Source organism: Amblyomma mixtum, chromosome 4, assembly GCF_055824585.1.
Source record: "Amblyomma mixtum isolate Tamu chromosome 4, ASM5582458v1, whole genome shotgun sequence".
NCBI classification, from domain to species: Eukaryota; Metazoa; Arthropoda; class Arachnida; order Ixodida; family Ixodidae; genus Amblyomma; species Amblyomma mixtum.
The window spans coordinates 135,519,855-135,546,573 of record NC_143015.1 but is presented as its reverse complement, the minus strand read 5'-3'; the positions used below and the strand labels follow the sequence as shown (position 1 = coordinate 135,546,573).

The 26,719-nt window shown below is 46.6% G+C and overlaps 1 protein-coding gene across 1 annotated transcript; it reads left to right on the top strand.

Annotated features, from left to right (window-relative positions):
• Positions 1–176: 176 nt before the first annotated feature.
• On the top strand, positions 177–26,719 carry LOC149348322 (BUB3-interacting and GLEBS motif-containing protein ZNF207-like). The gene is made up of 10 exons (XM_089588067.1): positions 177–293; positions 3,789–3,915; positions 7,412–7,606; positions 9,079–9,331; positions 15,401–15,428; positions 17,266–17,386; positions 20,272–20,374; positions 21,056–21,189; positions 24,217–24,376; positions 26,436–26,719. The coding sequence occupies exons 1-10, from the start codon at positions 253–255 to the stop codon at positions 26,555–26,557; spliced, it is 1,284 nt and encodes a 427-aa protein (XP_089444193.1). The 5' UTR covers positions 177–252; the 3' UTR covers positions 26,558–26,719.

The following is a 26,719-nucleotide window of genomic DNA, read 5'->3' as shown; positions in this document are numbered from 1 at the left end:
AAAACCCACCTTAAGCAAGGCAGAATAGTGCGAAATACCTAATTTAAAGTAAACTAAGCTAACTTATTTAGTACAGTGTAAAATATTTTTGATGTTTCAGACAAACAATAGGCATTTAAATTTTAAGGCCTAATGTATATTCGAAACTGCGGCTCGACTCTTTAACCATTGCGAGACTCGCGGTAGTCGCCATATTTGCTTGAGGCTTGGTGTGAGATCTCGCGTCGAAAAGTCGTTTTTCCTTCGAAAAACATGGGTCGCAAGAAGAAGAAGCCCGCAAAGCCCTGGTGCTGGTATCCTTGACAAGTGTATTTGCGTAATCTTGCGCCTGGAGCCCGATATTCGCTCACGCGTGACGTCTGCGCGACCTTGCAGTTACGCTCAACCTCTGTGTCTGTGTGTGCGCGCGGGAATGCTTGTTGCAAGCGTGATGAAAATAATTCAAACATGCTGTGAAGTACAGCTTGCGGACTCATCAGTAGCTGCGAATTGCGTATCTAAGGGACCAGGTGTTCTCCTTTGTGACCGTGGGAAGTCGCGGCGTCATTCCATGATCGTCGCCTGCTCCTCATATTGTGCGATATCTTACGTCACTTACTACAGTCCTCGCAGTTGGGAATGTCGTAGGGTTTCCTTGTCTTATCAGTGTTACATGAACTGGCGTCTGAAAGCTTTGTGGAGCTTTTTTTTTTTTTCTTCTCAGATTTGTAGAAACTGGCTTCTGGAAGCTTTGTAGTGCGAGGGCCGGGTCCGTTGTGTTGAGGTCTTGTGTTTGGTGGACATATCGCCTGCCAGCAGTCGGCTGTAACCGAATAATGCTACACTATGCATGCAGACGTAATGCCATGCTGTGCCCGTCTGCCGCGTTTGTGTACGCTGTGAATTGAAACGCGCATTGTTTAGGTAATTAACACTCACCGGGAAGACAGCTTTCGCTCCAAACATCCAGCGTATTAACGTCACCAGCCTGTTCTCGGGCGGTAATTTGCGTTCGTAGTACATCGAGGAACTGTGCTTGTTGACACAGTTTCTGGTGAACAGTGATGCTGATAAGATTTCGTGTCTTGCAGCGTGAGTTTAGGGTTATCTGGTGTCATTGCATGCCAACAGTAGTTTTATTTGCTGTGGATGAATTTCGTATTTGCACAGTTTCAAGAAAAGTTTTGGTTTACAAGTGGTATTCCATAAATTGATGCATGGTGACAGAAATGGCTGCATTTACGAGAAAAAAGAGAAGAAAATGTGATTTGCTGGCTGATGTGTTTCATTAGGGGTGTGTCATAAGGGAGGAAGTGTATTTGAAAGGTTGCAGCAAGTCTGTGATTGATCCGTTACAAAAAAAGAGTTTGCAAATGGTGTTGCAGTAACTCGGTGCAGTTTCTCAGTGCTTTTTATGGTTCTGTGGTTAGTTCTGTTAGCTAGGCTACAGGAGGAGCGAAATTTTCATTATTCTGGGTACACTCATCAAACATGCAGCCTTTATTCTTTTTGATCGGATTGCTATTCACATATATGCTGGTTTTGAGTACCTGCAATGGGCCAGTTCTCATCGACCCATTCAAGGACTTTTCACGCTTCAGACAGCTGGACTGTGGAGGAGTGGAGCTCCGAGAACTCTTACAGAAATGCACCAGTTTCCTTTTGGTACGAGCTAGATGGTACGAGCTTATCTTTGGCAGACATTTCATGCCTTCATCTGTTTACTGTGATAGGCAATATCACAAGGGTTTCTAATGATAGCGCTGTGCTGCATTGCCCATTGTGCTACGAATGTCTAGCACATTGGGCAGGGGGGGCTAGTTTGTGCAGTGTCAGGCACGTGCAGTCGCCGTCAAAAGTAAATGGAAGGCGACTTTGTCAAAAAAATTTAATTTCTTTAAATCCAAAGCATAATGGTCCATGTTTGTTAGTGCAGAGTGTAATTCGCACAATCACAATTAGTCTGCACATACGTATCGACTGTTGCGGAAATAAACGCGCCCCGTAAAATGCGTCTTTCAGCTAAACGGGCTCATTGTTCGAGCTCAAATTTCGCATAGAAATGGCATTTGGTCGGCAGAATTGTTTAATACCACGTTTGCTTGGGGTACTTACCTGATTCGAACAGAATAAGTCGGATATTCACATCGCCTGCGGCGACGACGAAGGAAATTAAGCCGCTCTGTCAGGTATCGCACCGGTGGCGCCATCTCGTTTGTTGGTCGTGAACAATCAGCAATGAAGCGAGGTTCGGGGGGTTTGAAGACGCTCATTCAACTGGTTTTTTAATGCTCACAGAAAACTTAGTTCCAAGCTCCAAGTTCCAAGGTTTTTTAATGCTCACAGAAAACTTAGTTCCAAGCTAAGTTTTCTGTGAGCATTTAAAAACCAGTTGAAAGAGCGTCTTCAAACCCCCCGAACCTCGCTCCATTGCTGATTGTTCACGACCAACAAACGAGATGGCGCCACCGGTGCGATACCTGACAGAGCGGCTTAATTTCCTTCGTCGTCGCCGCAGGCGATGTGAATATCCGACTTATTCTGTTCGAATCAGGTAAGTACCCCAAGCAAACGTGGTATTAAACAATTCTGCCGACCAAATGCCATTTCTATGCGAAATTTGAGCTCGAACAATGAGCCCGTTTAGCTGAAAGACGCATTTTACGGGGCGCGTTTATTTCCGCAACACGCGATATTCAAGGATGCATGAATTGAGTGGGCAATGGTTGAATTTTTTCGTTAATATTGCCTTCCATTTACTTTTGACGGCACCTGTACAGTGCACACACACAGAGACAAGTGTATATGGTTTGGTTGGTTTTGTGGGGTTTAACGTCCCAAAGTGACTCAGGCTATGAGGGACGCCGTAGTGGAGGGCTCCGGAAATTTCGACCATCTGGGGTTCTTTAACGTGCACTGACATCGCACAGCACACGGGCCTCTAGAATTTCTCCTCCAGAGAAATTCAACCGCCGCGGCCGGGATCGAACCCGCGTCTTTCGGGTCAGCAGCCGAGCACCATAACCACCATAGAGTTTCTTACTATTACCTAGAGGGAAAGCTGGCAGCCCGTCTATGGGAGTTTGCATGGCGACCCCTCGAGACCACTTCAGCCACCATGGGCGCTCAAAGCATCATGGGGCGGTGAGGTACTTGTTGCGGAACTGCAACTTTTGGCCAAAAAATAATGAAAAATTAAAGCTGTTTGATAACTACAAACGTCCTAACATTCAATATCTTGTCTAATGATTGCAACAAGCGAGCAGAAAAGCATTTAAGTGCAAAGTTTGCCCAAAATAAGAGACGACTCGCTCTCCTATTGGCCTAGTAATGAACACTATAAAAACTAATATTTCGTAATTAACAGGCGCACTTTTAAAAGTAAATATGTTTTCAAAAAAAATGTTTTTGCTTAAACACTATAACAGGTTTTTAATGGCATTCCGGAAAAGTGAAACCTTTTATTGGCGTCGTGTGTCGTCGCGTTTTCACTACTATGAGTTTTGCACACTGCGTTCGCGGGAAGGTCGTCTGCGCACACACGAACAGCGTTTTCGGAATGAAACGTCTCAGTAGTGCCACTCCGTGTTCCCGAAAAACTACGACTGTGCCGCAACAAGTAGCTCACCGCCCCATGATGCTTTGGGCGTCCATGGTGGCTGAGGTGCAGCGCCGCCAGCTTTCCGTCTAGGTAATAGCAAGAAACTCTATGATAACCGCTGAGCCACCGCGGCGGCAGAGACAAGTGTATGCTTACCATTGTGTCCCTGTGGTCAGGAAGTGTGTGTTCCTTGACTGAGTGCCCCTAGGTACTGCAACCGTGAGTTTGATGATGAGAAGATCCTGATCCAGCACCAGAAGGCGAAGCACTTCAAGTGCCACATCTGCCACAAGAAGCTCTACACGGGTCCCGGCCTGGCCATCCACTGCATGCAGGTGTGTGTGTGTGCAGACTGCATATAGAGCTAGGAGAGCTTATGAAAGGGAGCTGTTTGGTGCTTTAAAGGACTGTACAGACCAAATTTTTTTCTTGAGTGTTTTCTTCTTTCAAATAATGCGTTAGACAGTAATTAATATACATGGATCACAGTGCGATATTTGCCTGCGACTCCGAAATAATTTATAGCTGAATTTCTTCTTGGCTCTGTTTCAAGTTAAAGGTGCACTGAAGAGGAATCTGGACTTGTCTTTTTGGCGCGGGAACTCGATCTACACGTTCCGAGCTTTCTTAGAAACTGCGACTTACTGCCCTGTGTGGCCGATTTCCCCAATTAAAACGAATTAACGTCCGGCTCCCGCCTTTTTTTTTTTAATTCTCCCCCGTACGGTGGGCGGAGTCTACCAACGCGGGGAGTGCCTTTCACCCAGTCCCGTGGCGGCTTGCCGCTCTGCCGTCGGCGGAGTAATACGTAGTAGTCCGTAGTAGCAAATAGTCCGTGCGTATTTTTATTTGTTCGCGCTTATTTTGCGGCTATATTATCTGCGAATGAAACTATTTATTCATGGAAACCTAAAAAACAAAATAAAGCGGAAGCAAAGCCTCCACGGGACTGGGCGAAAGGCGCTCCACGCGTTGGTCGACTCCGCCCACCGTACGAGGCAGAATTTAAAAGAAAAGGCAGGAGCCGGACGTTAATTCGTTTTAATTGGGGAAATCGGCCACACAGGGCAATAAGTCATTGTTTCTAAGAATGCTAGGAACATGTGGATCGAGTTCCCGAGGCAAAAAGACATGTTCAGAATCCTCTTCAGTGCACCTTTAAGTTTCATCAACCAAACGTTGGCTAATACGTGTAGTTGGCCTTTTGGTCGCCTGAGAGACTAAATAAACCGCAATGTAAATGGTGATACATCGCTTATTGTCATTGCAGCTCTTGAAGGTGGTTGGTTTAAGTGTAGGGAATTGAAACCACTTATCAGCATTTTTATGTTGCAGGTTTTTTTGTGCTGCAAGTGACCTTAAGGTCAGCTACACATCGCAGCCATCATTCGGTTGATGAAACTGAAATCGAAACTATAAGAAATTGAGTTATAAATAATTGAGCGGTCACAGGTGAATCCATGTATTCTAATGTCCAGTGCATCGTTTGAAAGAAAACAGGCAACTAAAGTTAGGTATCTGTAGTCCAAGTGTATTCAGTGCCTAGTAGGTAGTTACTGCAGGCACCAACAAACATCACGAATGATGACACCAAATGAAGTGCCTCATTTGCTGGCTTCGTTGTTTAGTTCTTGTGGTGTATTTGTCCTGTGCAGCTTCTGAATGCTGAATCCATTCAAAACTGTGCAGAAGTCCGGGTACTGTTTTGTGGTATCTCACATTTTGCCTGAAGGCGTCGTCTGTAGCCATCGCAGAAGCAACTTGACTGCATGGGGTTACTCTTGCTTTGCTATGCAGGACTGCTTGTTCTCCATAATGGTCATTGCGGGTTGTGTGTAGCTTGGAGGCAGTATCTTTTGAGTTTTATCGCTAAGTACTGAATCAGTGTGCAACTAGCACACACTCCCTCCTCATATTTCTCCAGCTGTGTTTCACGAAAATGAAATCTGAACTGCCCTTGCTGGAGATGCTCGATTATTAATGTTCTATTGTAGTTTCAGACTTACACTCAGGGAAGGAAGTGAGAAAAGAGTTTTAAGGCCGTTAAACTGAGTATGACGTGCGAAACCGCTTGGTTTTGAATGAGCTCGACTATTGCCTAAGCATTGCCTTAACTTGTCCTTTGAATTCGCTTGACTTTTGCCTAGACATTGCCTTGCATTGTCCTCCATGAAATTTCTTTCAAACTTTCGTACCATATGACCTTCCCCAAGCCACACTGTGTCCAAGTCATTTCATCTCAAAGGTTAACCCCCAAACTCTGAAAGCTTCCTTACCTCAGTAAGGAAGCCTTCATTGCAGTGAGGTGCCCTCATGTCAATCTGAAAGCTTCCTTACTGAGGAGCCCTAAGTAAGGTCGTCCTTGGTGCCTCCTCACAGTTGAGGCAGCTGCCAGCTGCCTTCATGCGTCCTTACGTCGCTCCTGGCCCTGGAGGAGCGCTTCACCTCACTGCTGCCACAAGTGACTCCGCACACTCACGCGGGTGGCGAGACGCGGCGCAAGGACGCGAGCCCGGCGTGAGCGCAGTTGAGCAGGCGGGAGAAAATGGCAGCGTGGACTGACCGCTACGCGGGCGACTACACGCAGTTTTTTAACCGTGCTTGTGAATACGCATTCGATGAAGTGTACCTGTATCCTCCAACAGCCAGGTCGCTTCGCGACGCAGTGAATCCAGTGGAAGTGCACTCAGGGGAAGAATTTGCGTTCAGATTCCGCACCAGTGCGGCTCTGTCACACTTCGGTATTTGGCGGCGACAGCGAGCGAAATCCGCCGCCGCCGACCTCCCGGCCACCACGTTGCCGCTCGTGGCGTGAGAGATATGGCTAGCAAATAGCATAAATCGACGCTGTCTATGTACCATAAGCGTGTGCATGCTTACGTGCGCTAAACGCAGGTATTTTGCGGGACGTTACAGCGTTTCTCTAATTTCCACTTTTAATTCAGCTTATGCAAACAGCGACGCAATGACATGACGATTGAAGTTTATGTGGCTATTCCATTTGCATCAGGTGGACGAGTTTTCCGCTTAGCTCAGCCTAGTGGCGCCATCTGGTTGTTAAGACGGAAACCATTTCTGTCAACAAACCGATGGCTTAAGCCTAAAAGCGGCTGAATTGCCAATCTAAATAGAAAAATAAGGCAAATTTATCACTCATACTTTCCTTAGAGGCGAGATGAGAGGAAGCGAAAGACCGATGGCCCATTTATGGCCAGCGAACGCACTGAAAAACGCAGTAACGACGACGAATTCAGTCCGAATCGAGGGGCCCAGCTTCGAAGGGCGCCGCCATGTTTGTTGTCGCCGTGGGAATGCAACTTCCTACTCGGCGTCCTATTGGCCGATGTGAAGGAACCCTCAAACCCAGACACGCGGCATGCGTTCCTTACTTGAGGAGAGGCGAGGGGAGCTTTCAGAGTAAGCTGGCTTCCTCCATCGAACATTCGCGGAAAGGCGGCCTCACGTAAGGTTAGGAAGACTTCGAAGGAAAGGAAGCTTTCAGAGTTTGGGCCTAAGGGTCAAAGGTCGAGGCTTCAGAGACCCATTGGCTCTCGTGCTTTCACACAATAAAGTGCTTAAATTTGCATGAATGCAGTAAGCTTCACTTCGGCACTGAAATCAAACAGTAGCATGGCCTGATCTCTCTTAGTTTGCACGTTCGCAATGTAATGCAAGTGCTGTGTAATTCGTCTTTATTTCTGAGGCCCACGTGTGCTGTCTATACTTGTCTTCTTTGCGCAAATTTCCGGTGCGCTTTCCGCTGTCATCACACTAAACTGTCAAGACTGCGTGAAGATTGACTTTTGGGAGGGATTACTCTGGCCCGGCCAGGTGCACAAGGAGACCATCGACAAAGTGCCCAATGCCCTGCCCAACAAGAACAGCGTGGACATTGAGATCTACGGCATGGAGGGCATCCCCGAGGAGGACCTCCGCGAGCACGAGCGCCAGAGGCAGGACCGCGGAGGCGGAGGCTCGGGAGACGAGCAGGACAATGAACGGCCTGCCAAACAGCCCCCGCCGCAGGTGAGCACCGGTCGCACACTCCAGTCTTTGTTGAACTCTGTGAAATGCTTGGGAGGGAGGTTCCACTTCACAGAAGACGACGGTGAATTGCATAGCAGGGCTAAAAAAAAAGAAAGGCCGCTACAGTCTGGAAGACGAAGTAACGAGCGTTAGCTGTTTGGTTTGCTAGAATTGATATGAATGAGATTAACCCTTTCACCGCCACTCCCGAGATAACTCGGGGTACCACATATGCACACCCCCTGCCTCTCCCGAGTTAACTCGTTTTGGCTCTTTAATTCACCCCCTGCCGCTCCCAATAATGCTCGTGTAAAAAAAAAAATGATGCAAACATGTAGCGCCATCTATGGAGAGACGCTATTAACTCGTAGATCTTGTAGGGTAAATTTTACACAACAGATAGCGCACATGTTTCCACATCCGAGTCGCTTCGTTTTGGTTTACGCGCAGGAGCCATGTGAGGCAATGTGCCACACGTCCGCGCTCTGACGGACGAAGAAATTCAAAACTGCTTGTGAATTCGGAGTCCAATGATAGTGAGAACGAGGAAGGAGCCCACCTAAGTGCCTTGTCGAGTGATGTCAGCGATGAAGTCCCCCTTCCATCGAAAAATCCGCGTAAGAAGAGGAAATGCGACAGGCACGATTGGTGCTGGAAGATTAGATTCAGTACAACTAATATCTATAAGATTATCCTGAATAAACATGTCTACATGCCCTGCAGTGCATTTCAGTGCGTTAGTAGCAAAAAATTTCCAGGAAACTACATGCAAAAAAAAGACCCGGCAGGGTGTGTGCAGCTGTGAGTAAAGAAACCTGACAGTGAAAGGGTTAAAGGGAGGTACATCAATTGGAATACAAATTTGTGTGTTTATTTCTGCAATGTAATAAACACACAAACATTCCACTTGCAGGGGGACGTTTCTACAATTTTATTGTAGGTGGTGCTACAAGTCTCAATGCGGGATGTGCCGTTTTCTAGTTGCTGCCACAGATGGCGCTGTGATCTCAGGGTGGTAGCAGACCCCACGAAATCTTGTAACGTGATGAGCAAGAGCTGGTGCTCTTCACAATTGGTCTGGTTTGTACTTGAGGCACTCGAAGTGGTGCTGAATGGTGGAACCAAAACAGTGTCATGCCAAGTATAAAAGTGATGTCTTGGAGGACAGTACTGCATACAGCAGATGATGATCAGGATGCTAAGAGGTTGTTGGGACACGTACGTTGCTTCTTTTGCGTAGTGTGTACCGTAAAAAGCGCGCATCTTCAAGAGGTTTTGAGGAGATGGTACGGTGGTAGAGTACAGCTCAGTGTGCGGGACAGTTCACCCACTGTTACTGTTGGCAAGGCTGTAGGTCGTTTTTCTCGAACACTGCATTGATGTGACCCAAGTTACAGCAGATCGAGCATGAGATGTCTTCAGAAGAACTTGTTCTCTCCGCTGTCTCCTGATTCCTGTGTGTGTGTGTGCAGGCGACGAGTGCCCAGCAGTCTGTGCTCCAGGCCCAGCAGGCGGCGGCACTGGCGGCCGCCCAGCTCAATCCAGCCCTGGCGGCGGCCCCCATGGGGATGGCCATGATGCAGCCCCACATGGGGGCTCCACCCATGCACCCCGTCATGATGCCCGGCATGCCCCCCTTCGCGCCCCCTGGGATGCCACCCCACCCCATGGCATCCATGGCGCCCCACCCAATGGCGCCCATGGGTGGGTGGCTGCAAAACAACCGTTCGTGACACGTTTTCCCCCTTTTTTTCTTTTGTTCCTTTGTTCACGTCCCTGCTTCTGAACTTTGGGTTCCACCAAGCCCCTTTGGTCTGTGGTTTCCTCCACTGCTCTGAAGTGACTTTCTTGCATGAACGTCCAACTTTCTTGCATGGCTCTTTAGTGCATGAACCAGCTGTGCTTGAATGGCTAGAGGGCAGTTTTTGACGAGCGCTTTGCCAATTCAGAGCCCAAATCAGTTTTAAAGGTGCAGTGAAGAGGAATCTGAACTCGTCTTTTTGCCGCGGGAACTCAATCTACACGTTTCGAGCATTCTTGGAAACTTTGACTTATTGCCCTGTGTGGTCGATTTCCCTAATTAAATTCGATTAACGTCCAGCTGCCGCCTTTCTTTTTTTTTTTAATTCTCTCCGTACGGTGGGTGGAGTCAACCAACGCGTGGAGTGCCTTTCAGCCAGCTCCATGGAGGCTTGCCGCTCTGCCATCAGCGGAGTAATACATAGTAATATGCGAAAGCAAATAGTCCGCGCGTATTTTTATTTCTGCGGGCTTGTTTTGCGGCTATGTTATCTGCTAATGAAACTATTTATTCACGGAAACCTAAAAGACAGAGTAAAAGTGAAAGCAAAGCCTCCACGGAGCTGGCTGAAAGGCACTCCACGCGTTGGTCAACTCCGCCCACCGTACGGGGAGAATTAAAAAAAAAGGCGGGAGCCGGACGTTAATACAATTTAATTGGGGAAATTGGTCACACAGGGCAATAAGTCGCAGTTTCTAAGAATGCTCGGAACGTGTAGATTGAGTTCCCGTGGCAAAAAGACGAGTTCAGATTCCTCTTCACTGCACCTTTAACAACTGGCATGCACGTGGGATTACACTGGGTTCGAAACTTTGGGGGCCCTTTTCAGTGGGTTGGCTGCGGCGACTTCTCACCACTTTTGGGTTTATCCGGGTAGATTTCAGCTGAAAACATTAACTTTTCGTAAATGCTTGCTGTTTCTGTTTTTTCCTGTGGGACTTGCATGAATGTTTGTCTTGTTGGCAAGGGTTGTTTGACAAGAGGCTGTGCGTCTCGGTTACAGTCGGCAAGCGATTTTTCGGACTCTCTAGAGACAGCAAAAACATTAAAAAAATTGGGGATGTCATTGCGATGCATGCTAAATTTCAGATGCACTTATATATTGGCTCTGCAGGCCATGTTGCAGTGCTGTGAAGGAGTCCGAATAATCAAGCATGTCCTAAAAATCGGGTCCGAATTTTCGGTTGTCAACTGTACATGCGTGTAGTGGGCGCAGGTAAACACAAGGATTCTTTAGCATTTCCCGAAAGTCACAGATGTTGTAATAAAACGAGTAAAAATTTTGGAAGCTCTCGGGTTATTGTGCACAAGCCACACGTTGGTGCAACTAACGACTGAATGAACATGTTTTGCTATGCCAAATTCAGGTAGCAGCAGAGACAGGAATCCAGCACATGTTACCGTATTTACTCGCATAATAGACGCACTTTTTTTCCAGAAAATCCGGCTCAAAGTTCGGGGTGCGCCTATTATGCTGGGTAAAATTTCCGGAAATTTTTTGACTCTCAAAATTGAACACACCGCATAAGGGCCGCACCCCGTTTTCCCGAAGAAAATATTTAAAAAAAAAAGATCCGTATAAGGGCCGCACCGAAACTTTCCACGACCCACGCGGGAATAGCCTTCGGAATGCACGCGTCGAGGCCTCTGCGATCGGCTCCGGCTGCGGGCAACGGGCGCTTGATCGTGGAGGCCACACACGCACACAGGAGCTTCTAGACGCCACCCACGGAGGGCGCCCGAGGTAGAGCTTATCATCATCGTCAACGTTTTCCTCCGCCGCGAGCTTTCGCTATCTATATCGCCATCAGGATCTTCAGCTCGTTTTTTTTTTGTTGCTGTCAAGTGCCGGGGTCTGCGGTAGCGGGATAGTTCATCGTGGTTTAAGGCTTTGCCGTTGAGCGTTGCTGTTTTAGCTCGACGGCCAAGCACCTTAACAGCTACACGGCAGGGAGTTTGCTCTCGAACACGACTAGTGTGCGGCAGGTCGGAAAATACGACATGGCCGAGAAGTGCGGCAGTTGTGACTGTGGCGTCCCTAAATTTTCGTACGCGACTCCAAGCGCCGAGGTTTTCGTGGGCCTAAGTCGGGAACGTTTCCGGCTGGAGATGAAGCTTTCCAAACAGACATTTAAAGTGAGCATCCCTGAAAACTGTGTGCGGCTGTTCCACGCTATGTCGTTGTACGTGCTGTGGGTCCGCAGCAGGACTAGTAGTCAGTTCAGCAAAAACTTTGTTAAAATAAAGATTGGGGAGCGGGGGGTGGCGAGGTGTCGGCTTGCAATCGTGTAAATACAGTATTGATCACAGTGCCAAGTTGGGGGTGCGCCTTTTATGCGCGGAAATAAAAAAATCTGATTTTTCGCGCCCAAACTAGGGGTGCGCCTATTATGCGAGTAAATACGGTAGTTTGATTCATTTTATTTGCGTGGTTTGTGCGGCATATCTTGTGATGTTTTCTTAATTTTGCACCTTCTCAAGGGACTCTGTGGCATGGTCATAATAACATGCATTGTGTTTCTTTCAACTGCCTGTTGAATTATGAGATGTGTACTCCACAACAGATTAGTATTGCTCTGTCTGTTGAGAAGGAATGTTATTATTTTCCAGTTTTTTTTGACAAAATTGGGGGCCTGCATATTTACAAACATTTCATTGAATATGATGGTGATGAGGATTCCTCTCAGTGACCTAATGGTCTGACCTACGTAAAATGTTGGAATGATCAGGAGTTTTTGAACTGAGGCAGCAGTTAGGATCACCTTCACTATGTGGCAGGATTAAGGGTGCGTTCACACTACACCAAAGTTCCGGCGAGCGAAGCGGATTCGCTTCGCTGGAAAAAAAGGGGCTGTTCTCATTACCCCACCCGCGACGGCGGATCCGACGCGGAACTGCGGCTGCTTCTCGCTTTTTCACGAAAGCAGCGAGACCTCATGGCAGTTTCTTTTCCGGTATCGGGAATTCGCGAACGAAGCGAGAGCGCGCGTGAGCCCCGCAGACAATTCGCGCGCTTTTGTCGCTGGTTGTTCGGCTGCACACTGTCTTGCGCCGTTTTATCGCAGAATGGCGAGCATTTCAGAGGAGGAGGAGATTGTTTCGATTCTTCTCTGCAACTCTGTAATGGCTATGCTGGAAGAGTTGCGAAAGGCAGAAGAAAGACCAGCTTCGCGGCGGAAGCGGTGGTGGGTGCGCTCGTAAGAGCAATATAAAATTTCTACCACACCTGATAACCTGCGCCAGGCGCTGATCTACGGGTATCGCCTTACGTAATCTCGTGTCTTTTTTCTGAATACGAGCGCGAATACTGGAGATTTTATAAAAGAATGTTTATAGAAATGAAGTGTTGGCATTTATTTCATTAGTGCGCCTTTCGAGAATATGACCCCATGTATCTACGAAACGACATCTGTAGGCCCAAAGGAAAATTGAAACTCCTTTGCTTGGTCCTTTCCTACAAGGTAATTAGGAGAATTTTTTATGAGCTTTACCTCCCACGAGCAGGAACCAAGTTTCATCTCTAAACCTTCGAAGAACTGACTGTAATTGGTTTCCACATAACCGGCGTGGAACTATAAATCACATCTGTTCCGCTTAAAACCAACCAGTTCCACTAAACGAGATGAAAGGAAGCTGCCTGTTTCACATAAATTAAGCTGGTCCATCTAACATGAAGTTAAACTCAAATTTAGATGTGCGTATCACAGGACACGCGCGCGTTACTAAAATTGTGCACAATTGAATATTCATCACATGTCACTATCTCAATACAAACATGCATGCTAACTGCAGGGAATAAAAAGTTAATTACTCCATTGGTTAAAGACGTGGCACATAAGGAGGAGCTCTGGGAAAAGATCGGCAAAGAACTGGGAGTGAGCGGTACGTACAATTGCTTTTATATCTTGCTTCACGCCGATACACGCGAGAATCGTTTTTTTTTTTTTTTGATGCCAGTGTAGTACGTTTCGCGTTGTTCTTTTTTGGGTGCGCCTCCTAGCATCACATGATGTTTAAATAAAGGCATTTTGTATTTGTATTTTTGTACAGTTCAGATGTGGTAACTGGCCGCTCACATTTTCCTCGGTGTTATGAAGGTACACGTACGCTCGTAAGCGCACACAACCAAGCTGGTACAGGAATCAAACTGATTATTGAGAGGATCCCCCGGCGGAGCTACATCAAGATCCTTGGCTTCACTTTTCAACAATATTTGGGATTCGACTTTCGCGACACGAAATAAATCGCTAAAAATGCATTGCGCTCACGGTCCGCCCCAGAGCTTGTCACGCAACGCCCAGCGCTGCTACCGTGATGATATACACTTCAAGATATTCGTACGAGCTGAACCTGCATGGGACAGGAGCTGGCAGTGGCACAAGCAAAGTAACGAAAGTACGTCGCGCGTGCTCACACGAGCTGTGCGTGCATGCGATAGATGCAAACAGCGGCATAAGCAAAATATGTGCGCCGGTTTTTCAGTGCGTAATGCATGCGTCGTACGATCGCGCGAGTCCGAATGCGTGGTATAAAAGCTAGCAGCGGTGCGAAAACAACCATCCTTCCCGTATGCTCAAAACGGGTAGACCACGCGAAACGTATACTGCATACGCCAAAACGTATACTCTACTGGCACTCGAAAACAGAGTTCTCAACAGCGGCATGAGCATGCGTCGTACACGATCGCGCAAGGTCCGCATGCAAGGGATAAAAGTTCACAGCATAACGAGAACAACGCGAAACGTACTACACTGGCATCCGAAAAAAAAAAAAAAACGATTCTCGCGTGTATCGGTGTGAAGCAAGATATAAAAGCAATTGTACCTACCGCTCACTCCCAGTTCTTTGCCGATCTTTTCCCAGAGCTCCTCCTTATGTGACACGTCTTTAAAGTTCAGCTGCCGCTTGTCGTAAAGGATTGGGTGTTCCTTTATAGCGTCTAGTAGCATCTCCACCGAGAAAGCGCTAGCCCGGCCCGCTGCCATGCTTGCCGCCATGCTAGAATTTGTCCGGACATGACGTCAACGGCCCGTCGTCACTTCCGCGGCGAAGGCGGAAAAATCGGTCCCGCACCGATCACCCTCTCCGCGCCGCTTTCCGCCTTCGTCGGCGTCAAAAGCGGCCGAATCTGGCCGAATCCGCTTCGCTCGCCGGAACTTTGGTGTAGTGTGAACGCGCCCTAAGGGGGGACACTGGTCTTGAAAAAAAAAATTTTTATTAATGAAGTCACAGTTACGAAATCTTCAGGGAATATGTATTTTTGTGTGCCGATTCTAGATATTTAATTCCATGTAAAACAATTAATTGAGCACTTATTCACTTTTTATGCTAGTATTTTGCGGAGAGTTTTGAAGAAAACTTGCTGCGGGAAACTCACTGAAATGTATGCCATTGGGTTCTCTTGATACCAAGGAATACAGTAAGGGTAAAATTGTCTTCCTGCCTATCATAGAACCTGAGTTATAGAGTTTTGAAGTTGTCGCTTCAGAAATGAGAAGGAAAGTGTGTATTCCTGTTTCTGAAGTGGCAGCTTCAGTACCCTATTCCTCAAGTTCTATGAGAGCGAGGATTATAATTTTACCCTTATTGTATTCCTTGGTGTCAGGTGAACCCAATGGCATGTACTTCAGCGAATTTCCTTCAGCAAATTTTCTTCAAAACTCTCCGCAAAATACTTGCAGAAAAAGTGCATAACTGCTCAAGGAATTGTTTTACATGAAATTAAATGACATATCTAGGATCAGCGCACAAAAATACATGTGGCCTGAAAATTTCATAACTGTGACTTCATTAATAAAATTTTTTTTTCCAAGACCAGGGTCCCTCCTTAAGCAGGGCTTCATAAATCATTGACTTACCGACATAATTGAGAGATTAACAAGTTGCTAGGAAAACACTGATCTCTGGTCACAAAAGGATGCACACAGTGGGCTCCAATGTATGCTTTGGTTAGTATCCAAATTTGTTTTTTTTTTTGTTTTTTTTCCTTTCAGGAATGGCCCCACCATTCATGACTCACGGGTAAGTCCCTGGCTTCTTTTTGGTGTGCTCTAAAATTGCTTTTCAACTCCTGTTTGAAAAGCTTGTTTTGGTGTTTCCTGATAGATTTCCAGAAGCAGGACAGAACAACCAAAGCGTGGTTAGGCTCAGTAGGAACTTGCTAAAACAAATCTTATACCTCTGTTACACGGGAATTGCAATGCCCATCAAGTCAGTTGTCATCGAACTTGGTGGGGATTGGCCGCTGCCATACGGCAGTTTTCAGCAAACATTCAACTCCCTGAAGGTTTCACGAATGACCATTCGAATCTCAAGGGTCGCTGAGAACAGCCTTGCACTCAACATACGTTGATTGAAGAAAAAAAAAGTTTAAATGCTCAAAATAAACGACGAAAATCATTTTGGTTTAAGTATTAACCCTTTGAGGGTCGAATTATTTAGAACAAAACTTTCCCAGGTGGTCAAATTACTTTATTGCGGATCTTGAATCTGCAAAATGTGTATAATCGAGAATAAATAGTAAAAAAAAAATTAGGAACACTGCTTTGGTGACAGCATCACTCACAACTGGAAAATGTTCAATAGAATAGAATAGCAACGGTGATAAGCAAGCTAAGAGCAGCGCCAATAAAGATAGAAATCAACTTCCGCCGCCTCTGCAAGAGAGTGCCCAAAAAGAGAACACACGTTTCGCGCGACTCCGTTGCGATCACGCGGCGAAACCAAAACTACAAAAGGGGTGTTGCCGCAGTCTGTGCCGCCGCGCTAAAGCTAGACACAAGTTCTGCTTATCTCCGTAAGAAGGCAGCACAAAATTCAAACACTTCTTGTAATTCCTAAGAGGTGGCAGCACCCCCCAGTGAGCACGCATTGCTCTTTTGGCGCAAAATTTCAAACGGAAGATCGAAACCGTACCCGTACGGCAAAGACCTTGCGGGACAGAAAACCGCCGCCGTACATATACGGCAAAAACCTTCAAAGGGTTAAATTTCAGACTACATTGACTTGTGCACCAAAAAATGTTTTATTCAGTGACCAAAATGACAGCTCCACAGACTGTCGGATGTAAACAAGCTGATGCTGCCTTTGTATGCCATCTCCATGCGGTTCGCTTCTTTTTGCCACTCGGCACGCTTTGCAATGAGCGAGCACAACAAGTACTCCTTCGGCAGTACGGCGGTAGTAGCTGAAGTACGACAAAGATGGCACATTGTACTCACTGCACTCTGGCCGGGGAATCTTGGGAGGTCGCATCGGTCATGATCGTATCATTATGGTTTTACTGCAAATAGTTAGACTCGTTCCAAGTGACCTTCGCACTTGTGGAAAGCTTTGTACATCTATCTGTCTTGGCACTGTTATGAAGGCGGTGGAGTGGACACGACTGCAGAGGAATACAAACATTGTGTGTGGAGGGAATTGGGAGCAAAAAAAAGAAAGTTTTTGCCATTGTCAGACTTTGCTGTTAGTGTGGCTGCTTCTAAGAGTGCTAGCGCTTACTCACCACGTTTCGAGATTCCGTGGGGTCTGCTACCACCCTGAGATCACAGCGCCATCTGCGGCAGCAACTACTCATCACGTTTTGAGATTCCGTGGGATCTGCTACCACCCTGAGATCACAGCGCCATCTGTGGCAGCAACTAGAAAACAGCACATCTTGCATTGAGACTTGTAGCACCATCTGCAATAGCATAGTAGAAACAACCACCTGCCGCGTGCCAATGATGACGTCACGGTCCAACAGCTAACGCTAGTTGCTTCAACGTCTTTCAGACGAGGGCGGCCTTTTTTCGTGTCCGTTGTTGATCTGATGTGTGTTTTCTCTCTCCTGAGTCGTGTGTTGTGCCTTTGTGTGCAGCATGCCGGGTGCTCCGATGCCCATGATGGGTGGGCTGATGCCGCCACAGCCGGCGCCACCTGTGGCCCAGCCGCCCGTGGCCGCACAGGCACCCGCCAAGCCACTCTTCCCCGCCGCACAGGTGAGCGAGGTCGTAACTGGCAGGTGTGCGGGAGGAATGGCTGGGATCTTGTGAAAGACGGCTGTGCTGTGAGAGTGCCTCAGAAAGAAGCCTGGGAGTGAATGTGGATGCATACAGTCTAGCCCGGTTATAACGAAGTCGGCGGGAATCAGAAATCACTTCGCTATATCCGCTATTTCGTAATATGCGGACTACGGAAAAAAAATGCAAACATCGGCGTACCGATTTATTGCCGCCGAAAGAAGTCGTCCAGCGTCCCCTGAACACGTTTCGCGAGTGCCTGGGAGAAATAGAGAACCGCGATTGGCCAAGACGGCCGCTCTCTGCGACGTCATCGGAAAAAAAAAATCGTCTCTGTTCTTTTTTACATTTTTCCCCTGCGCGGCGTGCTCTACCGCTCTACGCCGTGACGCCGTTCAAGGACGGCGCAACACGAGACCAGCGTGCCATGTGATGCAGTGAAGCAACCTTTCGCTCCGCAGGAGAGCAGACGACAGGGTTGCCGTTGGGAATTTTTCAAAAAGAGCCAGAACTGAAGCTAAAAGTAGCCAAAAGTAGCCACGCCACCTGATCTTGGCGCCAAATTTGTAGCCAAGTAGAAAAGAACCATTATTATAAGCCACTTTTATTAATGAACAATAATAAATAATATCATTTTGAATCAACACAAAAACACAGTAAATAAAGAACACGGAATTTTGGGCCACTTGCTCGGCCTTTTTCCATTCTTCTCGAAACGTGCGCTTTGCTCTTGCGTCTTATCCCATGGTAGACGCCGGTGTCGGCAAGCCGAAGGCACAAAAACAGGAGCTTTGTCGCCTTGCGGTACACAAGTGTTATTTCGCCGGTACCGTGCTGCTCGTTCCTCTCCTGGTGGCATGCCGTTCACACGGCTGCACCTAAACGCATGGTTTCGGATGCATGATCCTAACGGAGAAAGTACTCTAGATTAGCGTTATTTTCTCCAGATGGAGTGCAGCGTCCGCGCGGCCTTTTGCTTCGCCGTGCACTTGAATTAGCGTTATTTTCTCCAGATGCCGCGCACCGCGCAACGTCCTTGGAAATAATTGTTCTTCTTTGTTCTTGCTTACTATTGTATATAACAATTGCAAAAAAATGGCTAGTAAATGCGCCAAAATACAAGTTCAAAGTAGCCAAGGAGCCACCATGAAATTTTCACCGCCAGACGGGGTCGAAAAGTAGCCAATTTGGCGCAAAGTAGCCACCAACGGCAACCCTGGCAGACTACGCCATGAAAGGACACCGTCAGCCGAATTTTGCTCTTATTTTCGTGGAAAAAACCGCCTCAAGGATGCAAAATTGTGTTGATTGGCAGATTATTTTTCGGTTGGTATTAAATATCTTCGTTATATCCGCTGACACGCTCTTATTTACTTCGTTAGAACCGGACCCAAAATGTATTGAAAATGCAAAAATGGGAATGGGAAATTGAAATCCCTTCGTTATAACCGCTATTTCGCTCTAAGTGGCTTCGTTATAAACGGGCTAGACTGCATTGGGTGGAGCAGCACAACTGGTTGAAACACGGAAAAACCAAGGACAAGGCGGTTGCACTGTTGTACGCAGTATGCATGTATACCAACTTGCCCAAGTTTCCATCTCAGTACAGTGAATGTGGACCAGTATGGCAAATTAGTAGCTCGTTTCCTTGCCTTAAGCAAGACAACAGCCACTTACAGAGGAAGAATAACTCAACGGCGGTTCACATATTGTGACACAAGCTGTTAGCTGTATGTGTAAAATGAATGTGGAAGAAAGAGTATTAAAAAAGGGCGTGATTAGGGGTGTAATGGGACCCATTGACTCACTTGTGCCATCAGTCGTGATTTACGACCCACGTGGTGGCTCTGTGGTTTGGGCTTGGCTACTGAGCCCGAGCTGAAAATTTAGACCTCAAACGAATGGACTTGCGTGGGAGACGTGTTGCACAGAACGGACCCACAATCTGTTATGGAGTGACTGGGTCACTGCCATACGAAAGGACAATGGAGTGGAGGTCAGCATACAGGATTGAAATGGACTGACCAAAGGGCATAGAGTTTCTTACTATTACCTAGAGGGAAAGCTGGCGGCGCTGCACTTCAGCCACCATGGGCGCCCAAAGCATCATGGGGCGGTGAGCTACTTGTTGCGGAACAGTCGTAGTTTTTCGGGAACACGGAGTGTAATTACTAAGATTCTTTATTCCAAAAACGCTGTCCGTGTGTGCGCAGACGACTTTCGCGCGAACGCAGTGGGCAAAACCCATAGTAGTGAAAACGCGACGACACACGACGCCAATAAAAGGTTTCACTTTTCCGGAATGCCATTAAAAACCTGTTATAGTGTTTAAGCAAAAACATTTTTTTTGAAAACATATTTACTTTTAAAAGTGCGCCTGTTAATTACGAAATATTAGTTTTTATAGTGTTCATTACTAGGCCAATAGGAGAGCGAGTCGTCTCTTATTTTGGTCAAACTTCGCACTTAAATGCTTTTCTGCTCGTTTGTTGCAATCATTAGACAAGATATTGAATGTTAGGACGTTTGTAGTTATCAAACAGCTTTATTTTTTCTATTATTTTTTGGCCAAAAGTTGCAGTTCCGCAACAAGTAGCTCACCGCCCCATGATGCTTTGAGCGCCCATGGTGGCTGAAGTGGTCTTGAGGGGTCGCCATGCAAACTCCCATAGACGGGCTGCCAGCTTTCCCTCTAGGTAATAGTAAGAAACTCTATGCCAAAGGGGTCAGCAGTTTGTCCTGCTAATGACATCACTGACAGCAACAGCTGGTGATGCGTGGCAGTTGTGTAGTGACTGGAGGTTATGGAGAGGAGACTTTCTGATCAGTCCATCTGGCCCTTGGTCCATCTCTGCTCCATCCAGGCGGTGGTCACGACGACGGCAGCTTCCGCCAAGCCCACCTTCCCCGCCTACAGCACGTCTTCTCCAAGCACCCCCGGGTCATCCACACCATCGTCTAGCACAGGTGAGCGTAGGGTGCCTTTGTTTTTTTTTTTTTTTTACGCACCAGGTTGTTGAGTATGTTCAAGGCATCCGGCAGTGTGGCACGCGTCTACGCTACTACATCTCCACCACGTAAAAGGTCTTCAATGCTTGCTGTTGTAGCGTCTAGGTGGTTTCAGAAAGAGTGAACGGTAGTGCGTGTGATGTCAAGAACTCATTTGAAAGCTTTGGTCAAATGTTTAGGGGAATCCCCCAAGGTGGAGTAAATTTGTAATAAGGGAGTAATTACTCATTGGCATCCACCCGAGCGCAGCCATACGGCTACAAAGGAAAGCTATACAGCTTTCTCAGAAACTTCGTAGTTAAAGAAAAATTCATCCTGGTCCGGAGTTCTAACCCGGGACCACCGCTTCACTGGAGCAGTCGCTCTACCAACTGAGCTAACCGGGCTAACTGAGCTCAGTTGTTAGAGCGACTGCTCCGGTGAAGCGGTGGTCCCGGGTTCGAACCCCGGACCAGGACGAATTTTTCTTTAAGTACGAAGTTTCTGAGAGAGCTGTATAGCTTTCCTTTGTAGCCGTATGGCTGCGCTCGGGTGGATGCCAATGAGTAATTACTCCCTTATTTGAAAGCTTTGCGTCGTTGCCGCGTATGTGTGTGTGTGTGTGTGTCTGACGTCGGGGTGTTTTCGTGGATTGGGCAGAGCCTCCCTCTGCAAGCACTCCGCCCGCCAGCAAAGCAGTGGTGTCGGCCCCGCCAGACATCAAGAAGCCCTCCCTCATCATCCCCGCCGGTGCATCCAGCAAGATCGTCCATCCGGAAGAAGACGTCTCTCTGGTCAGTTTCACCATTTGTGGCCTGCAACAAGGCTGTGCGCAGTGTTTGGAGTTTTGCGCGGTTATTTGGCTTTGCGTTGTGAAGTAAGTAGTGTCTGGCAGGGTAAGAAAATCAGACACTGCATAGTACTGAGCTTTGAGCAGCATTGTTTGTCGTGTTCACGTTGGGCTTATCATTGTGCAGGTCCAAGGAAATTTTGTGCTCTTTCTGAGACAGTGAAACAAGGTGTGCCACCAGACATATCACCAGTAGAGGCTGATTTGTTATTTCGTTGACTGAAAGAGTGAAATCCTTGAGTAGTGACTGCCCATTTTTTTTCTGTTTTTTTCTTTGCTGCTTGTTTCACCTTACTGGGACTAAGTTGTTTCGTCTAGTTTGAGCGCAGTGTTACTAGCAAAACCTGCAGTAACCAAGGAAGCTACCTTTGGGTTTAATGCTCTTCAGAGTTTTACTAGAAGCCTGTTTGTGGCAGACTTTCTTATGATGCTGAGTAGGAGGTCACTGGTTTCAGGCCGTTTAGCCACAGATCAGTTGTAACGAACTGCACTGTGTGTGTTTATTTTCGTAGCTCTTCTGATACGAAGACATTCTGCTCTAGCCTGTGCTATTCAGTGAAGGGCAACCCATGATTTACGTGGACACACAGGATTGGCTCTGAGCCTGTCCTGAAAACAGATGTCGTTTAGATTGGCGCTCTTTTGCCCCCCTTCTTTTCTGCTGTCATGTTCTGCTGCCTTGTACTGCATTGAATGTTGTGTGTCGCTTGCATCGATTGACATGCTGTGTCATCAGGTCACTTCCTGCAAGTCCCTTGTTTGCCTTAGCGACAAGTGGTAGCTGGCAGACTATCAGGCACGAAGCTTATGACTGTTATACCCCTGTCAAGCGGCCAAGTTAAGGGGGGACCCTGGTCTTGGAAAAAAAATTTTTATTAATGAAGCCACAGTTATTAAATTTCCAGGCCACATGTAGTTTTGTGCGCTGATTCTGGATATGTCATTTAATTTCATGTAAAATAATTCCTTGAGCACTTGTGCAATTTTTATGCAAGTATTTTGGGAAGAGTTTTGCAGAAACTTTGATGCAGGAAACTCGCTGAAATGCATGCCATTGGGTTCTCTTGACACCAAGGAATGCAATAAGGGTGAAATTATCATCCTGGCTCTCATAGAACTTGGGTTGTAGAGTTTTGAAGTTGTCGCTTCAGAAATGAGAAGAGAAGTGTGTATTCCTGTTTCTGAAGTGGCAGCTTCAGTACCCTATTACTCAAGTTCTATGACAGGCAGGATAATGATTTTACCCTTATTGCATTCCTTGGTGTCAAGAGAACCCAATGGCAGGCATTTCAGCGAGTTTCCTGCAGCAAATTTTCTTATATGCTCTCTCCATAGACTTGCATAAAAATTGCACAAGTGCTCAAGGAATTGTTTTACACGAAATTAAATGACATATCTAAAATCAGCACACAAAAATACACGTGGCCTGAAAATTTCATTACTATATCTAGATTCATTACTATATCTAGATGAATAACGGGGAGTGCGCTTCGGCATCCCGAGTGACACTTTGGGCTACGCAGTGATAAATGGGAAAGCAAAGTGCACTCTTAGTAATAAAAAAATGGCGACAGAAAATGAGTGGAATTTCTGAACAGGACGATGGAAAAGAAAAAAAGACTCATAATATTTGATTGCTTAACGTGATAGCGCAAATAAAACGAGATTCAACAGTTTTTAGCGATGAAAAAAATGAAAATAGATGAAGAGCGAAGACTAGCCAAGACGATACAGAATTTCGACAACAAACAAGATGGCGGTGGGCAGCAATGTTGCATCTGATCACGTTTACTTGTTTTGTTGCTTCGCTTGTAGCTATAACCAAGGAACTTTTTTTCTGAAAACAGTGTTATAGCACATAAAATGAAGTTGTAAGTATACTTTTTATGCACTATAAATTTTGTACCATTGGAACCGCTGGCGTCGAGGCTACGCACTCGACCAGCAAAGTGTGGTCCGTGAACGCACTCTCAGCGGAGTGCACTCTTCCGCGCGTGACACTCCACTTGCGTTGTTTAGATGCGCCAAAGTGTACTTACAGCGAAGTACACTTTCCTTAAAGGGGGACCCTGGACTTTGAAAAAAAAATTTTATTAATGAAGTCACAGTTATTAAATTTCCAGGCCACATGTATTTTTGTGTGCTGATTTTAGATATGTCATTTAATTTCGTGTAAATCAATTCCTTGAGCACTTGTGCAATTTTTATGCAAGTATTTTGGGAAAGTTTTGAAGAAAATTTGCTGCAGGAAACTTGCTGAAATACATGCCATTGGGTTCTCTTTACACCAAGGAATGCAATAAGGGTAAAATTATCATCCTGGCTATCATAGAACCTGAGTTATAGGGTACTGAAGCTGCCACTTCAGAAACAGGAATACACACTTTTCTTCTCATTTCTGAAGCAACAACTTCAAAACTCTATAACTCAAGTTCTGTGATAGCCAGGATGATAATTTTACCCTTATTGCATTCCTTGGTATCAAGAGAACCCAATGGCATGCATTTCAGCAAGTTTCCTGCAGCAAAGTTTCTGCAAAACTTTTCCCAAAATACTTTCATAAAAATTGCACAAGTGCTCAAGGAATTGTTTTACACAAAATTAAATGACATATCTAGAATCAGCGCACAAAAATACATGTGGCCTGAAAATTTCATAACTAACTTCATTAATAAAAATTTTTTTTTCAAGACCAGGGTCGTCCCCCCTTAAGTGCACTTAACTTGCCCGCTTGACTGGGGTATTACATAGCTGACTGGTCAGACGCCAGTCTGACTCTGACCAGTCAGCTGGCATGTTACGACGCCAACGACGCCGCATCAGTGGGAAGCGTGGCCTTACCAGCTCTTGCTGTAAAAACGAAAGCGGTTGCTCCCTTCTCCCGGTTTCAGCCCTGTTGCTGAGAGTCGTAAGCTGTGCTGCTTGTCTTTGCTCTCACTGGCTGCCTGTGCTTCTTCGTTGTGCTCTGCAGGAGGAGAGGCGGTTGCGACTGCCCCAGTATCAGTCAGCCGAGACCAGCCAGCAGGGTGTTGTGGCAAAGCCTGCTGCGCCTCCCGCTGCTGCGCCGACTTCCGTTTCGGCGGCTCCAACTGTCAACGGAGCTCTCCGACCGCCAGTGCCCATGCCCCCTGGTGAGAGAAAGAGTGCTTATAGTGGGCGGTTTGTGGGTGCAGTAAAGGGGGGACACTGGTCTTAGACCTATTTTCCTTATTTTTAGCCCAATCCTAATGAAACTGTACTATCGTGCTCAGTTTTTTATACTCATTTCAACAATGCAATTATCTTTCTCATAAATTAGTTGGTTCCCAAGATAATTAATTTTAATTAGTCATTCATTAGTACCTCGGTGCAAAAGAAACTGCTCAATAAAAAATCATTTTTAATCCACGGCTGCATAGTATGGTGAGTAAAGAGTGCAATAATCAAAGCAGTTTTTCCGTTTTACCCTCATTAGTAATTTTACAGCACTCGGAACATCAGTGTTCAAGGTGTAAATGTAGTGCATCGGTAAACTTTGCGAAATTATAAATTTTTGAAGTGTGAGTGAACAAATCTGCTTCGAATATTGCACACACTGTGCCTTCAGCTTCCCTTAGCAAACAATATGACATCTCCATCTGTCCTAGATGTTGAGATATCGACATACTAAGACAGCCAGATGTCCAAAATTTTCATGCCATTAAATTGTCAGCGCCTGCATAAATTCATCCCACACGATGATCTGAGTTTAATATTATGGTCAAAATGATGACTTCTTGAAGGAAAAAAGTGGTACAGTTGGAAAATGATAGCTGTAAGTTCCACAAATGTCATTTTTTGAAAATCGTTTTTTTGGTCATTTTTTGGTCTCAAAGACCAGTGTCCCCCCTAAAGCTGATGTCGGACTCTAGTGTGCGAACGGCCTGTCGTATTGTCAGATGGGTCATCATTTAGTGGGGCACTAAGATACATTTATTCTGTATCAGTCGAAGGTAGTAATGCATGGTGATTGGTAAGGGAAAGCCCACAAGGGATGTCAAATTTTTTTTTTCCCCGAACTCTCATGAGGTGTGGGTAGAAATGGTGGGTACAGTGCAGCTCTTGCCATTTCTCTAAATTAAAGTTCTCTGTTTTTTCTTTATTTCCCTTGAATTTGTTAGGAATATTATTTTGTTGTGTTCAGAGATCGTTCTTTTTTATTTCTAAACCGTTGGGCAAGAGCTTTCAGGTGAACTCCTGCCGCTGAATGAACAACACTGGTAGGATTTTTTTTTTTGATACAGAAAGGGTAGAGATTTAGCAGAAATTTGTTGCCTTGCATTGTAGAACGGGCAGCTGGTGTAAGCACTTTGTCATTACTTAGTGGGCACCCTGATAATCTGATTTCCAAGGGCAGAACTTCTTTGCCATTGAGTACAGACTTTTAGGGAACTTCTGTTTTAGGCTGGAGAACCCTTGAAAGAACTTCGTCACTGTTGGGTGGATAGTGTGAGAAGTTCATTTCTGTTTGAAGAGCGCCTGGAAAAACTGCTTTGCTTGCGTTGAGCAAAGAACTTGGCAGCTTTGGAACAGTGAAGTGTGTGAAAGAAGTTTCTCACTGTTGGTTGCTGACTGGGGGGCGTCCAAATTTCCGGAGCCCTCCACTACGGCGTCCCTCATAGCGTGAGTCGCTTTGGGACGTTAAACCCCCATAAACCAATCGTTTTCACTGGGGCAGGTTCTTTGTTTTTTTCTCTCTCTGCTCTGTTGAGTGGGAAGCCAGCAGTGAAGTCACTTGCAAGATGTGCTGTTTTCTAGTTGCTGCCGCAGATGGCGCTGTGATCTCAGGGTGGTAGCAGACCCCACAGAATCTCGAAACATAATGAGTAGTTGCTGCCGCAGATGGCGCTGTGATCTCGGGGTGGTAGCAGACCCCACGGAATCTCAAAACATAATGAGTAGTTGCTGCCGCAGATGGCGCTGTGATCTCAGGGTGGTAGCAGACCCCACGGAATCTCAAAACATAATGAGTAGTTGCTGCCGCAGATGGCGCTGTGATCTCAGGGTGGTAGCAGACCCCACGGAATCTCAAAACATAATGAGTAGTTGCTGCCGCAGATGGCGCTGTGATCTCAGGGTGGTAGCAGACCCCACGGGATCTCGAAACGTGATGAGTAAGAGCTAACGCTCTTAGAATGTCGTACATCGGTTCTCCTCCTGCTCTGTCGACAGGCATGGCTCCTGGCATCCCTCCCGGTGTACCCCCGGTGCCGTACCGTCACGCTGGCGCCCCGCCCATGCCGTACCCACCGCAGGCAGGCGTGACGCCCCCCATGATGCCCCGGCCATTCTAGGCCTTCTCTCCACACTACTCACCCCTGTGACATCACCGCCGCAGATAAGTGGCCGACAACAGATAGCACGCCCCCTCCCCCCAACGTCCTGGGGGCGAGGGGGAGGCACGGGAGGGGCTCCGCGGCCGTCAAGGTTTGTTGCGGCGAATTCCGACTCCGGCG

What these genes read in the sequence shown, in the direction of transcription:
- LOC149348322 (XM_089588067.1), top strand. Translation starts at nt 253, where the DNA reads ATGGGTCGCAAGAAGAAGAAGCCCGCAAAGCCCTGGTGCTG. An exon ending in TGGCCATCCACTGCATGCAG is followed by an intron (nt 3,916 to 7,411) that starts GTGTGTGTGTGT and finishes TGGCCCGGCCAG; the next exon opens with GTGCACAAGGAGACCATCGA. An exon ending in CACTCTTCCCCGCCGCACAG is followed by an intron (nt 17,387 to 20,271) that starts GTGAGCGAGGTC and finishes TGCTCCATCCAG; the next exon opens with GCGGTGGTCACGACGACGGC.